General features: G+C 41.7%; 1 protein-coding gene across 1 annotated transcript; it reads right to left on the bottom strand.

The window, feature by feature from the left end:
• Positions 1-4,058: 4,058 nt before the first annotated feature.
• On the bottom strand, positions 4,059-12,250 carry LOC133133136 (organic cation/carnitine transporter 2-like). The gene is made up of 10 exons (XM_061249160.1): positions 11,852-12,250; positions 11,621-11,724; positions 11,361-11,515; positions 10,289-10,460; positions 6,801-6,927; positions 5,774-5,856; positions 5,406-5,620; positions 4,640-4,822; positions 4,306-4,441; positions 4,059-4,148 (listed from the first exon to the last, which is right to left on the bottom strand). The coding sequence occupies exons 1-10, from the start codon at positions 12,248-12,250 to the stop codon at positions 4,103-4,105; spliced, it is 1,620 nt and encodes a 539-aa protein (XP_061105144.1). The 3' UTR covers positions 4,059-4,102.
• Positions 12,251-12,456: the final 206 nt, after the last annotated feature.

Raw genomic sequence — 12,456 nt, 5'->3', positions numbered from 1 at the left:
TAAGAAAAAAGGCATTATCATCTTTGTCATTATAATCATAGCAGCCAAGTATAACATTTTTATAGTAAAAAGCAAAATCCCCAAAAATGTTGTCAACTATAAAATCATTCACATCTTTCCAGAATGTATAGGTAAATTTACAAGACCAAAACAAATGGGAGCAAGTCTCTGGATGTAATTCACAGAAAGAACAATTCACGTCTATGTCATTCTTCAACTTTTGTAAGAAATGCTTCGAGCCATCTTCTACGTGATCGAACAAACGCACCTTCAGCTTTACGTTTATAGATCTCATCCAACCTATGCTGCTGCTCAATAAGTTCAATCTTCTCTGACTCAGTGAGGACATCTACTGGTTTAGAAGCTAAAGTTGCAATCTTAAGGATTGTATCATCTTCTTCTGCTCTTCTACTTTTTGTTAAATCACTACTGTATTTCCTAAGGTATTTCGCAATCTCATATTTTAATAACTCCCAATTACTACTATACACATTTTCATTTAGAACTTTGTTCCAGTACAACATAATCATTTTTTTAATTGTGTCAGCTACAACACTATGTTTAAGAATAGTACTATTAAGTTTCCAGTATGAGGACTTAGGGGTAGTGGAGAAAGGCGATAGAGGAATAAGGATATGGATAGACTTATGATCAGATAACGGTGAGGGTAGAATGTCTGTTAAAACATTTTTCAGCTCTTTGGAGATAAGCCAATAATCAATACGTGACTGGCTTGTTAGTGACTTGTTGCACCACGTATATGATTTCTGTAGTAGATGGCTATCCCTCCATGTATCAGTTAAATTAAATCTATGTGTGAACATCTTTATATGAGAACTAGCAGAGTCTGAGCTCCTTGAAGGCCACCTATCAATATGATTGTCTAGCACAGTATTGAAGTCGCCACCAAGAACTACAGAAGAGTTTGGGAATTTAGATAACCAGTGAAGTAGTCGCCCATCTAAACTGTCAATATAAGCAATATTCTCTCTTTGAGAGTTGAAACCATGAACATTAACTATGATGTAATTAGAGTTTGCAAGTTCAAGTCCCAGGAGTATATAATGGCCATTTTTGTCACAGTCAGAGAACAAAACTTTCCCAATAAAACGGTTTTTCAAAATGCAAACACCAGCTGAGCGTTCTGACCCATGAGACAGCCATGAATCACATCCCCATTGTGATTTCCAGAAATCAGCATCTTGTTCAGTTGAGTGAGATTCTTGTATAAAGCAAAAGTCAGTATTATGTTGTTTGAAATATAGAAACGTAGCTTTACGTTTAACATGGTTTCTTAGCCCTCTCGCGTTGAGTGAAATAATAGATAATGACATAATGAATAATAAAAAGGAAAAATAAGAAAAGAAAAATAGATGTTAGACCAAATAGATGTTAATACACGGAAATAGAGAACTTACGGTCACTAAGAGTGTACTAACAAAAGGATGAGAGCCGCAAACCTTTTTAAGGCAAAAATACGTGAACATACTGAATAGTAACATTAGTAGAACATGTTAAACAAGCTTAAGAACATTTTTCTCTTATAAATAAAGAGGTAAAAATAATAACTATAAAGTTGTCTGCTTTTAATCTACCATGAATTGTCGTTTATGTTGCATTTGAAAATATATTCAAAATAAAATAAACGTTGAACATAGCAGCTTTTTTAATCAAATGACCACTCGCTCTGTAATTAACTAATAAAATAACTGAAATATTCATTGAGCAAAGGTATAGATCCTCCTATAGATCCTATAGATATAGCATTAGGCTATACAAGGAAGCCTACGCTGTAAGCTGAACCCTGATTGTACCCAGTGCTAAATCTGGCACACTAACCGTGTCTCTAAGGTGGGAATATTTCTGCTCCATTCACAAAAGCACGTCCTCCAACAAAGAAGGCTAGCTTGTTTTCCTTCCGTGCCTTTTCTACGGCGGGCCACAGCTTATTTCTCCTTTCCCTGTCTTCTGCAGACAGGTCCACTGTCAGCTTGTTGTTGTTGTTGTTCTTCAGATAGGTTGAGTTTTTCGCAGAATGCCAAACAGCATCGCGGTAGGTCTGGGAGGTGAACTGCATGATGATGCCTCTGGGTTGGCTGTTGTTCGGTTTCCTGGGACCGAGGCGATGCACCGTATCAATCACATCTGGTAGTTTACTTTTGGCTTCTGGCAGAAGAGCTTGGCACACCTGGATGACTTCTTTTCACACGTCCTGCTTCTCCTTCTCCTCCAAGCCGTAAAGCTTTAGATTCCATCGGCGCGAATAGCTTTCCCGGTGAGAGATCCGTTTCTTGCGTGTGTCAGAGCTTGCTTCGAGGTGAACAACTCTCTCCTTCACAGCTTTCGTCTCAGCATAAACCAAATCAAACGATTCTTTGACACCTGCAATCTGTCTCGCGTTTTCAGCAATCACATTGGAGTTGTCACTGACCATCTTTTCCAGGGCGTCGGACCTGCTGTTCATCAGCTGAGGGAGAGACAAGAGCTGGGAGAGAATGGCAGACATCTCCATGTCTTCAACTCTTCTCTGTTTCACTGCAGGAGGCTTAGACGGTGTAACGGGAAGAGGTGGAAAATCTTCCTCCATCAGAGACACCTTCATCTGGTCGGCGTAGTTGTGCATGTTGTCAATGAGTACGTTCTTAGCTTCGGCTTGCCCGGCGATAGCTAGTATAGAAAGCTCGCTAGCAGAGCTAACCTTAACACTCCCTTCACCGCTCTTTCTTTTCCCCGAGGCTTTCATCATGGTTTATTGGCGTTACCAAAAAAGTAGCCTGGTACAAATACCATCAAACTAAACTAATATTGTTGTTTTGTTCACACCATATATAATAGAAAAACATTTAGGTTTGCGGAGCACATCCAAACACTTGTGATCAGAGCGCCATCTTGGATCCCCCCAGACTACTCCAGCCTTGTAACGGTTTCTGAAATCAGAGTGATGTCACAACAGCAAATAACTTACGGTACTTCTCCGGCTCCGGTTCTGTTGCTTACTGCCGTTGAGGAATATGCATAGCAGGCAGTGTCGCGCTTTTTTCAGCGGAGTTTATTTGGATTAAATGCTTAATATGTGTGTAGGAAATAACTGTCAGTGTAGCCGTTTCCTAAATATGGGGCAAAACTTCTCAGGGCAGTGTGTGTTACCCAGAAGGAAACGGGAGCTCAAACTCCACCCTTGCAAATACGGTGAACGTTAGTATACACATATCACAGTACCTACCTTGGCTAGCCTGAGCGATATGACGAACAGCTCTGACTTCGCCGAATTAGAGGGCGAGCTTTTGGTTTTTGACAAAGAAATACAACCTTACAGTTTTGAACGGGAATTTACAGAGGGAGAAAGTGGGAGAGACAGACAGCGGATCTTCTGCAGCAGTAGAATGATTAATTGGGAGAAGTATCCACATCATCTTATATGCATATCATCGAATACGGTAAGGATAGTGTCTGTGTCTGGAGACAGAAAATCGGCTAAGGTTTGCTGTACTCTGTATGATGTAGAAGGGTCATCCACAGTATTATTCACTGAATATTCATGAATGAAGAAATGCACCCAGTCCATCCTAAATTTATTAATGAGTGAAATACTGTGTTTACATCAAGGTAATTTTATGAAATTATACTATATATGAGGCATTTTTATCAAGTCGGCAGTGAAACCGCTATTTTGTAGACACTCTAATCCAGAGTAACTTGTAAGTGCACATTCAGCATAATTCAATTCAGTTATATTTGTTTCACACTTTTTACAGAGACACCCCCAAAAAGACAGAGGAAACAGTAATGCAAAAACCAGGCCCAAACCATCCACCAAGAAAAGGGCAGTTGAGAAAAAACTGCAGTCGGAAGAAAAGCATCACCCTTCATAATTTATTACAATGGCTGCTGGAGCTCATAGACATTACGTTAATGGCATTTGGCAGACGCTCTTATCCAGGGCGATGTACAGTTGATTAGAATAAGCAGGAGACAATCCTTCCCCGGAGCAATATAGGGTTAAGGGCGTTGCTCAAGGGCCCAACGGCTGGGCAGATCTTATTGCGGCTACAACCGGGGTCGGACCACCGACTTTGCGGGTCCCAGTGATGTACCTGAACCACTACACTACAGGCCGCCCTCTATTTGATGTTTGTCGCTTTTTATACCTGAGGGAAACAAAATGAATGAAAAATTGTCATATTCCTTTATTGGCATTGAATAATAACCATTAATTCAACACTCATTCGATCTCAGAAGGTGCTGCAGCACAGTGCTAACAGCTGAGGGAGCAGACCCTGTATTTGTGAGATGTGGCTGCCTTACCTTTGAATAGTCTGCATGTGATCGATGGTGTCTGGGAGAGGCAAACCATAGGTCTCAGGAAGCAGGAGGCCAAGCAACCCCCCCAAAGCACAGAGGCTCCCCATTAGTATGTATGGCAAGGACTTGTAATAGGTTCCTGCATAAGGGAAGGAAAAAGCAGAGTTTGGCACTGCTAGGCAAATATCCAGAGTGGCCGGATGGCTAATTTGTTTTTGGCACCTCATTGTGGTGCACATATGAGCCTCTAGGTGAAAGAGGGGTGCTTATTTGAAGAGAGCCCACCGGCTGTGGGATGTTGACAGGATGTGTGGAGCTAGTATCGAGCCTCACTAACCCATATAGAGGAAATAGGGTGCGGCGATGTTGCCCAGCTGGGAGATGGTGGAGCAGGTGCCCACCGCGGTGTTCCTCAGGACGGTGGGGTACAGCTCCGCCGTGAAAGCGTACACCAGAATGTAAGCCACCGAGAATCCAAATTTCCCCATCATCTCCAGCGCGATAGACACTGAACTCAGCTCTGTCAATTAAAGAGAGATTACAGAACTGACTGATCCCAACCTGCCATGAGGGAAATGAGGGCATCCTGAAAATACTTAGACAACAATGGGGTATGATTCACAAACAGTATTGGAAGTAATCATTTCAATAGCAATATATTGTTTGTATCTGCAAAACCTTTTTTTATTGAAACTATGAACCAATTGTGCTATTCCTTGCCCACTTTGACCCTTTTGCACATGGAACCCACACCATTACCAGGTTTGAAGCACTGTGGGACAAATGTTATCTTTACGTTAATTCTTCTTTAAAAACAGGCAGATATTTTTGAGCCAATTTCGCAGTTATATAATCCCAAATATGTGGAGCTGTTTTAAATAAGGTGTGATGAAAATAAATAATGTATTTCAATAAATAATATTGATATGTGGCACTAGTCAGCTAGCTACATTGGGTAAAAAATAATAATAATTGAAAACTGGACGAGTCTGATGCTGACTCAGAAAATATGGATTAAGATGCATGTTGTGAATGGGGCTAGATTGTGATCTGAGGTACAGAAATAAACAGTGCCTTGCTGATTCCCTCTTGATGACACTTACTTCCTGGTATGAGCTGTGTGAGCAGTAGTACCGCTCCACTGAGGAACAGCGTGGGAGAGAGACACAGTCGCCTTGGGCAAGAGCGAAATAGGGGCCAGGCCAAAATGTAGGCTGGGACTTCAACAGCCGCCGAAAAGAAACTGTTCAAAAAGGGGTCCCCAGACAGATTTGAGGTGTTCAAAGATAAGGCAAAGTACCCAAGGCAGATTATCACCCTGAAAAGATGGGAGATTGTTTAGAGGTTTCAGCCATCCATCTTCAACGTTTGGGAAAAAAATGAGGTTTACATAAAAGTGAATCTATTACTCTTGGCTTTGAGCAGTCTCACACGATTCATGTAATTTAGGTTAGGGTCTTGGGACACTTACCACATTAGGATCAGTTTGATCGTGATCCAGCGGATGCTGCTGGACTTAATGAGATCACAGATGTTGTGGTGGTTCAACGTTTCCTGGTGTTCTGCCTAAAGCAACACATCACAATGAACGTATTGGCTTTAAACCCATGGTGATCCAGTCAAGTATCCAACATCTATGCTCTTGAGGAACTGGTTTGAAAGTATATGGAGGAGCAAATGGAGTACAACAAGGTGATATACTGTTACTATCCAGTCTGTGACCACTTTATTAGATATAACTGTACTCCAGCTTGTTAAAGCAAATATATAACCAGCCAATCATGAGGTTGAGTTGTTGTTCAGATCAGAATGGGGAAGAAATGTGATCTAAATGACACCAGACGGTTTGGTTAAAAGAAACTGCTGATCTCATAGCATTTTCACACACAACAGTCTCTATAGTTGATGATTCCAAAAATAAAACACATCTTGTGAGCAGCAGTTCTGTGGGTGAAAAACACCTTATTATTAAGAGAGGTTAGAGGAAATGGCTAGACTGGTTCAAGCTGACAGGTACCTCCACACGTTACAACAGTGGTATGCAGAAGAGCATCTCTGAACACACAAGACATGGAATCTTGAAGTAGATTGGCTACAGCAGCAGAAGACTCATAAATCCAATAAATACCGAATTAAGTGGTCACATTTACATTTACATTTTAGTCATTTGGCAGATGCTTTTAATCCAAAGTGATTTTCAAGTGCATAGGTTCTTCCGCAAGTCAAAGCATCATATCCATAACTTGGAAAATACACATGAAATGCTGTTCTAAACATATAGTCATCATAAGTGCATTTTTCTTCTTTTTTTTGGGGGGGGGGGGGGTTAGACAAGAGGGATAGGGATATCAGAAAGGGGGTCGGGGGAAATCAGGAGGGAGGACTAAGGTAGAGTGCATACATTTGTCTGGAGGTGACCATACAAAGGATGCTGTGACTGGATAGTACAGGCAATGGTAATTGTGGAGACATTTGTATGAAGGTAAGATTAGCAGGACCTGGAGAGGCTGAAAGATGACCTCCGGGGCTTTGACTCCGTTCTTCTTGGCAGCACCTCTCAAAATGGCCTCTGCCTCCTCCACCCGGCCCTGAGAGAGAAGCCATCGGGGGGACTCCGGGATGAACCTGTCCCAACACAAAGTCAGTTCATGGTGCGGTTCTATAAGGGTACAGCTCTGCAACCATGAAATTAAAGTTGCATCTGCATGAGATCATTTGAGTAGCAGAATTCACACAAGGTTTTACAAGGTTGTGTTCTGTCTGGTAAATGTTCATGGAAATATAGCAGCTGTTACGTATTTCCTGTAAGTAAGAAAAAAACACTCTTCATATGAAGACAAAATGTACCCTAGGCATGCAACCAGTTTCCTCATATTCCATCAGCATCAGTCTCACTATCTTGTTTTACCTGTCCAGCATGCAAACTTACTACTTACTTAAGAAAGTATAAATATATAAATATGCCCGCTATTTGAACACAGAATGTACATAGATTAGGTTAGCCTTGCCCAAGGATCATAAAGGCTAAGCATCAGGAATAGGGGGTGTCAATTAGTGATGGGGTTCTGATTATGTTAGCGAGTGCAACCTGTTGGAAAAATTATGAATAAAACCATTTGCAACCAAGATTGGGGAATAAATAAATTCATTTAAAAAACCAAATGCTACTTAAACACCAGCCTCTTGCCTTGTTAAGACCCGAAAGACAGAAATTCATAGAGCAGCGATTATTTGAGCAAAAAAATTAACTGAGCAGCAATTATTGCAACAGACTAGAGCATAAATTCATAGCACAACGATTGTTAGGCAAGAGGAATACTTCATTTTGAGGAGCAGGCAAAGGATGCAGAAACAGCACAAGCAGTGACAAGCCAAGGGAATGTCTGACAGCTGCTAGGTATTTCTAGTATGAGGTCGCATACATACGTCATGTTGTACACGTTTTTTAAATTTATTTATTATTATTTATTTATTTTATTTTGCACATGGCTGCAAGACGTAGTTTCCTCCTCCATAAGAGCTTAAAACGGACGCAGCTGGAAGTGGAGGGGAGTGAGATTGGCGGAGGTTTTTGAAGAGATGTTTGGTGTTTGTTTGGAAAAAAAAGTGAACCAATGTTTCGTTTTTTTTTTTTTAGTAGTGGAGAACTGTTTTGTGCACCGACTTTGGAACAGGGGTCGCTCCCCTATGCCGTTTTTTGTTTTGTTTTTTTTGGGGGGGGGAGGAGAATACTCATCTGTTTCTGTTAAGGACTCTACAATACACCAGTTATTTGTGTAAATGTGCAGTAGCAGTAAAGAAGGCCAATAGGATGTTAGGATAAATAGCCAGGAGTATTGATTATCCAAGGAAGTTATACTCACCTTATACAATACTCTTGTTAGACCACACTTGCAGTACTGTGTGCAGTTCTGGGGACTGCACTATAAGAAGGACATAGAGGCACTAGAAAAGGTTCAGAGAAGGGCAACCAGATTGATTCCATGTAGGAAAGATGAGAGTTACGAGGATAGATTAGGATGCTTAATCTCTTTAAATTGAGTAAAATGAGGCTAAGGGGGATTTGATTGAGGCTTTTAAATTCATTAAAGGGATTAACAAAATGAAGTATTATTCATGTTCGGTTAGCAGAAGGAGAGGTCACAAATGGAAACTGTCAAAGGAGAAATTCCGTACAGATATTCAGAAGTATTTTTTCACACAGCGAATGGTCAATGTGTGGAATAGCTTGCCAGCGCATGTAGTGGAGGAAACACTGAGGGTTTTCAAGACCAGGCTTGATAGAGTGTTAGATTTTATTTCGCTTTTAGGCAATTTGGGCAGTAGGTACGCTAGGAAAAGGCAAGCATTGCTGGGCTGAATGGCCTGGCCATTACCTTATGTTATGTTATGTACTACACTGCCTGACCACACACACCAGTGTTTCCGTGTTTTGTCTTATTTGTGTCAGAGTTTTGTTTTGTTTACCTTTAAATGTATATAAATAAAACCTAAACTAAAACTCAAACTCCGGCCTCAGCAAGGGCAGTTCTAAACGGGGGGCCGGTGCCACCCCTAAAATCTGATTTGTTCATTCATTCATTCATTCATTCATTCATTCATTCATTCATTATCCTAACCTGCTTATCCTGAACTGGGTCACAGGGGGGCTGGAGCCAATCCCAGCATGCATTGGGCGAAAGGCAGGAATACACCCTGGACAGGTCGCCAGTCCATCGCAGGGCACACACACCATTCACTAACACACTCATACCTACGGGCAATTTAGACTCTCCAATCAGCCTAACCTGCATGTCTTTGGACTGTGGGAGGAAACCGGAGTACCCGGAGGAAACCCACACAGACACGGGGAGAACATGCAAACTCTGCACAGAGAGGCCCTGGCCGACGAGGATTCGAACCCAGGACATCTGTGCCCCTTGGTGCAGTTTGTAAGCCTTTAAATGTTATTTTGCTCTAGTCAGCGTGACAGGTTGGAATATTGAATATGCTGAATGGTATGGTTGAAATATCATTTAAATGCCATCATTAAATAACATCAAACTAGTTAGCTAGCTAGCTAATGAATGTTAGTCTCCTCAACAATAAATACATTACTTGAATGCTGTGTTTCTTTAATGTAATATGGCCCCCCTGTGTACTACAAGCTAAATCAGCTAAATCTATGTAGCCAAATCGCTACCTTAAGAATGTGTATTTATATAATAATATTGTACCCATTGTGTAGGTGCTGGTACATAATTATTATAGTATTTAGACAATAATTCATTCATATAGTTTCCAAAAGCTCTTTATTGTTTTAAAAGATTTAAAAGAAATATACTTTAAAGATACATTTTCTTATGTCGTTGTTTAGTTTGTGTTCTCTGTATTAGTTCAGAAGAAAATTTGATTTGTGTGACACAGTCGATATAAGAAGGCATACCGTTAGTGATGTGTGCCTGTGACTGGATCGGTATTAGCGCACTTATCCCTGGTTATGGGTCTGTACTTTGCACTTTGCCGCTCTGGATAAGAGCATCTGCCAAATGCCATTAATGTAAATGTAATGTAATACCTGACAGTGCCCAGATAAACGTCTCCAGCAAAGACAAATGACTTGTGTGTGAATGTCGTCTGGTGTTACGTAAATGGCAGGCATTTATATAGCGCCTTTATCCAAAGCACTGTACAATTGATGCTGCTCCATTCACCCATTCATACACCGACGGCGATTGGCTGCCATGCAAGGCCCCAACCAGTTCGTCAGGAGCATTTGGGGGTTAGGTGTCTTGCTCAGGGACACTTCGACACAGCCCGGGCTGTGTCGAAGGGGATCGAACCGGCAACCCTCCGACCCTCCGACTGCCAGACGACTGCTCTTACTGCCCGAGCCATGTCGCCCCATACGTAAACCAGCAAGCTAGCTAGCTAAGGTTAGTGCAGTGAGGAAACATGATGACCTACAGGGAACGATACATGAAGCTAAGCTGTATCGCACACCTACCTCCACAGGGGGAAACAGAAAACTCCTGGCAGAGCTATGGCGATCAGCAGCATTCTCCAGTCTCTGATGAAGAAGGCCGTCAGGGGAAGCAACATGTAGCCAACGGCAAAAAAAGTGGACACTCCCGCAGTGCAGTATATGGTCCGAATGCGTGGAGTCAAGACTTCTGTTCCTTTACACAACATTTATAGAGAACAGGAGGACAACAGGTATAACTGCAGCAGTGCTGAAAGATGAGATCCAAAGCCTATCACTGTGTCTACTACATTGACAAACTACACTCAGTGACCACTTTATTGGTCTTCTGCTGCTATAGCCCATCCACTTGAAGGTCTGGCATGGTGTGGGTTCATGCTCTTCTGCATGCCACTGTTGCACTGTGTGGTTATTTGAGTTGGTGTGGCCTTCCTGTCAGCTTGAACAATCATGCCTTGTGTTTATGCTGCTCCTGCATCACTGGCAGTATGTGTCACTATGTTCCTATATAAAAAAAATAAAAAAATGTATTAATGAAATTAAACAAAGCAAATGGTGTCAACGTCGAAATGCCAGCGGGAATATGTCTGAAACATGGTGTTTGTTCATAGAAATCATAGACTGTAGTATTTTTCACAGTTAATCTTAATAATTAATTCATTATCCTAACCCACTTATCCTGAACAGGGTCGCAAGGGGGCTGGAGCCTATCCCAGAATACATTGGGCAAAAGGCAGGAATACACCCTGGACAGGTCGCCAGTCCATTGCAGGGCACACACACCATTCACTCACACACTCATACCTATGGGAAATTTAGACTCTTCAATCAGCCTATCCTGCATGTATTCGGACTGTGGGAGGAAACCCACGCAGACACGGGGAGAACATGCAAACTCCGCACAGAGAGGCCCCGGCCGACGGGGATTCAAACCCAGGACCTCCTTGCTGTGAGGCAGCAGTGCTACCCACTGCACCATCCGTACCGCCCTATCTAAATAATTATATAGCTTATATTTTAAGTATGTTTTGTGCATTGCAAGTTATTCACTAGCTCAGATTCAATTAATTCACTGAATGAAATGGCTCATAATTACCTAGGACAAATGCTGTCACAAAGTTAGAAACTTCTCCCATTCCAACTACAAAGAAAAGTGCAGAGAACATAAACCAGGACGTGGAGAAAATCTGGAAGAATATGAACAAAGTCTGAACTCCGATTGTAACGAATAGAATGTTTTTCCTCCCAAACCTAAAAAACGAGAGAGAGAGAGAGAGAGAGAGATATTATTGCAACTATTTTAAAGTTCTGAGAACTTGCTGGTGATTGGAGGGTGCGAGAGAGAGAGAAAATTACCTGTCCGACAATTGTCCAGAAAAAAAGGCTCCCGTTAACAATCCAAAGAATAACACAGAAGTGGTCATGGGGACCTTCCATGCATCACTACACACCAGGTCCCACTGACGACAAGAGCACATATTTACAGTTCTGTACATGTTAAAACATTCATACCTACTTCATGTTATTACACTTTTCTTTGAATTAAGTGACACACGTATCAATTACAAATAAACGAAAGTCACTTGCCTCGGACACGATGGTTGAAATGTAAATTGATCGGTCGTAATGCCATCCATCCTTACAGCTTTCCTGTTCTATTTCAGTGACATTCACGTCGATTCCAGGCACGGATCCGTTGTCTGAAAGACGCTTTATTACGTCCAGTTTGTACCGGGTGCATTTGCTGTACCGCATCTCCCCATTATCTTCTTCCAGTGGAATAGAATAGTTTCTCCATTCTGCGCTAATATTGGCGTTTGGTGGTATCAAGCAGTGGTGCGGAGGCGTGTCAGCGATGAATACAACGGAAAAACCTGTCAACCCGTTAGGAATTACGCTTATACAGAGGAGTAATGCGATCAGTTTTTGAAAATGTCCCCATTCTCCCAGAAATTTGGTAACATCGTCATAGTCTGTTGTGGTCATTGTAAGCACAATTGAGTGCAGACTGCACACAGAACTGAGGTATCAACTGCGGTTGCAGTTAATCTCATAACAGTTCTCATGCCACGTTGCAGTGACATTGGCTTTGCATTTCAAATGGTATTTAAATGTAATTTCGAAAAGCTATGCCAGCTAACTAGAGATGGATGCGGATCCATCGAATCCATCGTGGATGCGGTTCATTGACT

Source organism: Conger conger, chromosome 7 (genome assembly GCF_963514075.1).
Source record: "Conger conger chromosome 7, fConCon1.1, whole genome shotgun sequence".
Taxonomy (NCBI): domain Eukaryota; kingdom Metazoa; phylum Chordata; class Actinopteri; order Anguilliformes; family Congridae; genus Conger; species Conger conger.
Note: the sequence above shows the minus strand (reverse complement) of the source record. Positions and strands in the feature narration are given on the sequence as shown.

Bases quoted from the DNA above. Each gene is read 5' to 3' on its own strand.
- LOC133133136 (XM_061249160.1), bottom strand. From the start codon at position 12,250: ATGACCACAACAGACTATGACGATGTTACCAAATTTCTGGGAGAATGG. The intron at 11,516-11,620 runs GTAATTTTCTCT...CTCGTTTTTTAG, and splicing joins TCTGGACAATTGTCGGACAG to GTTTGGGAGGAAAAACATTC. The intron at 5,621-5,773 runs GTAAGTGTCCCA...CCATCTTTTCAG, and splicing joins ATCAAACTGATCCTAATGTG to GGTGATAATCTGCCTTGGGT.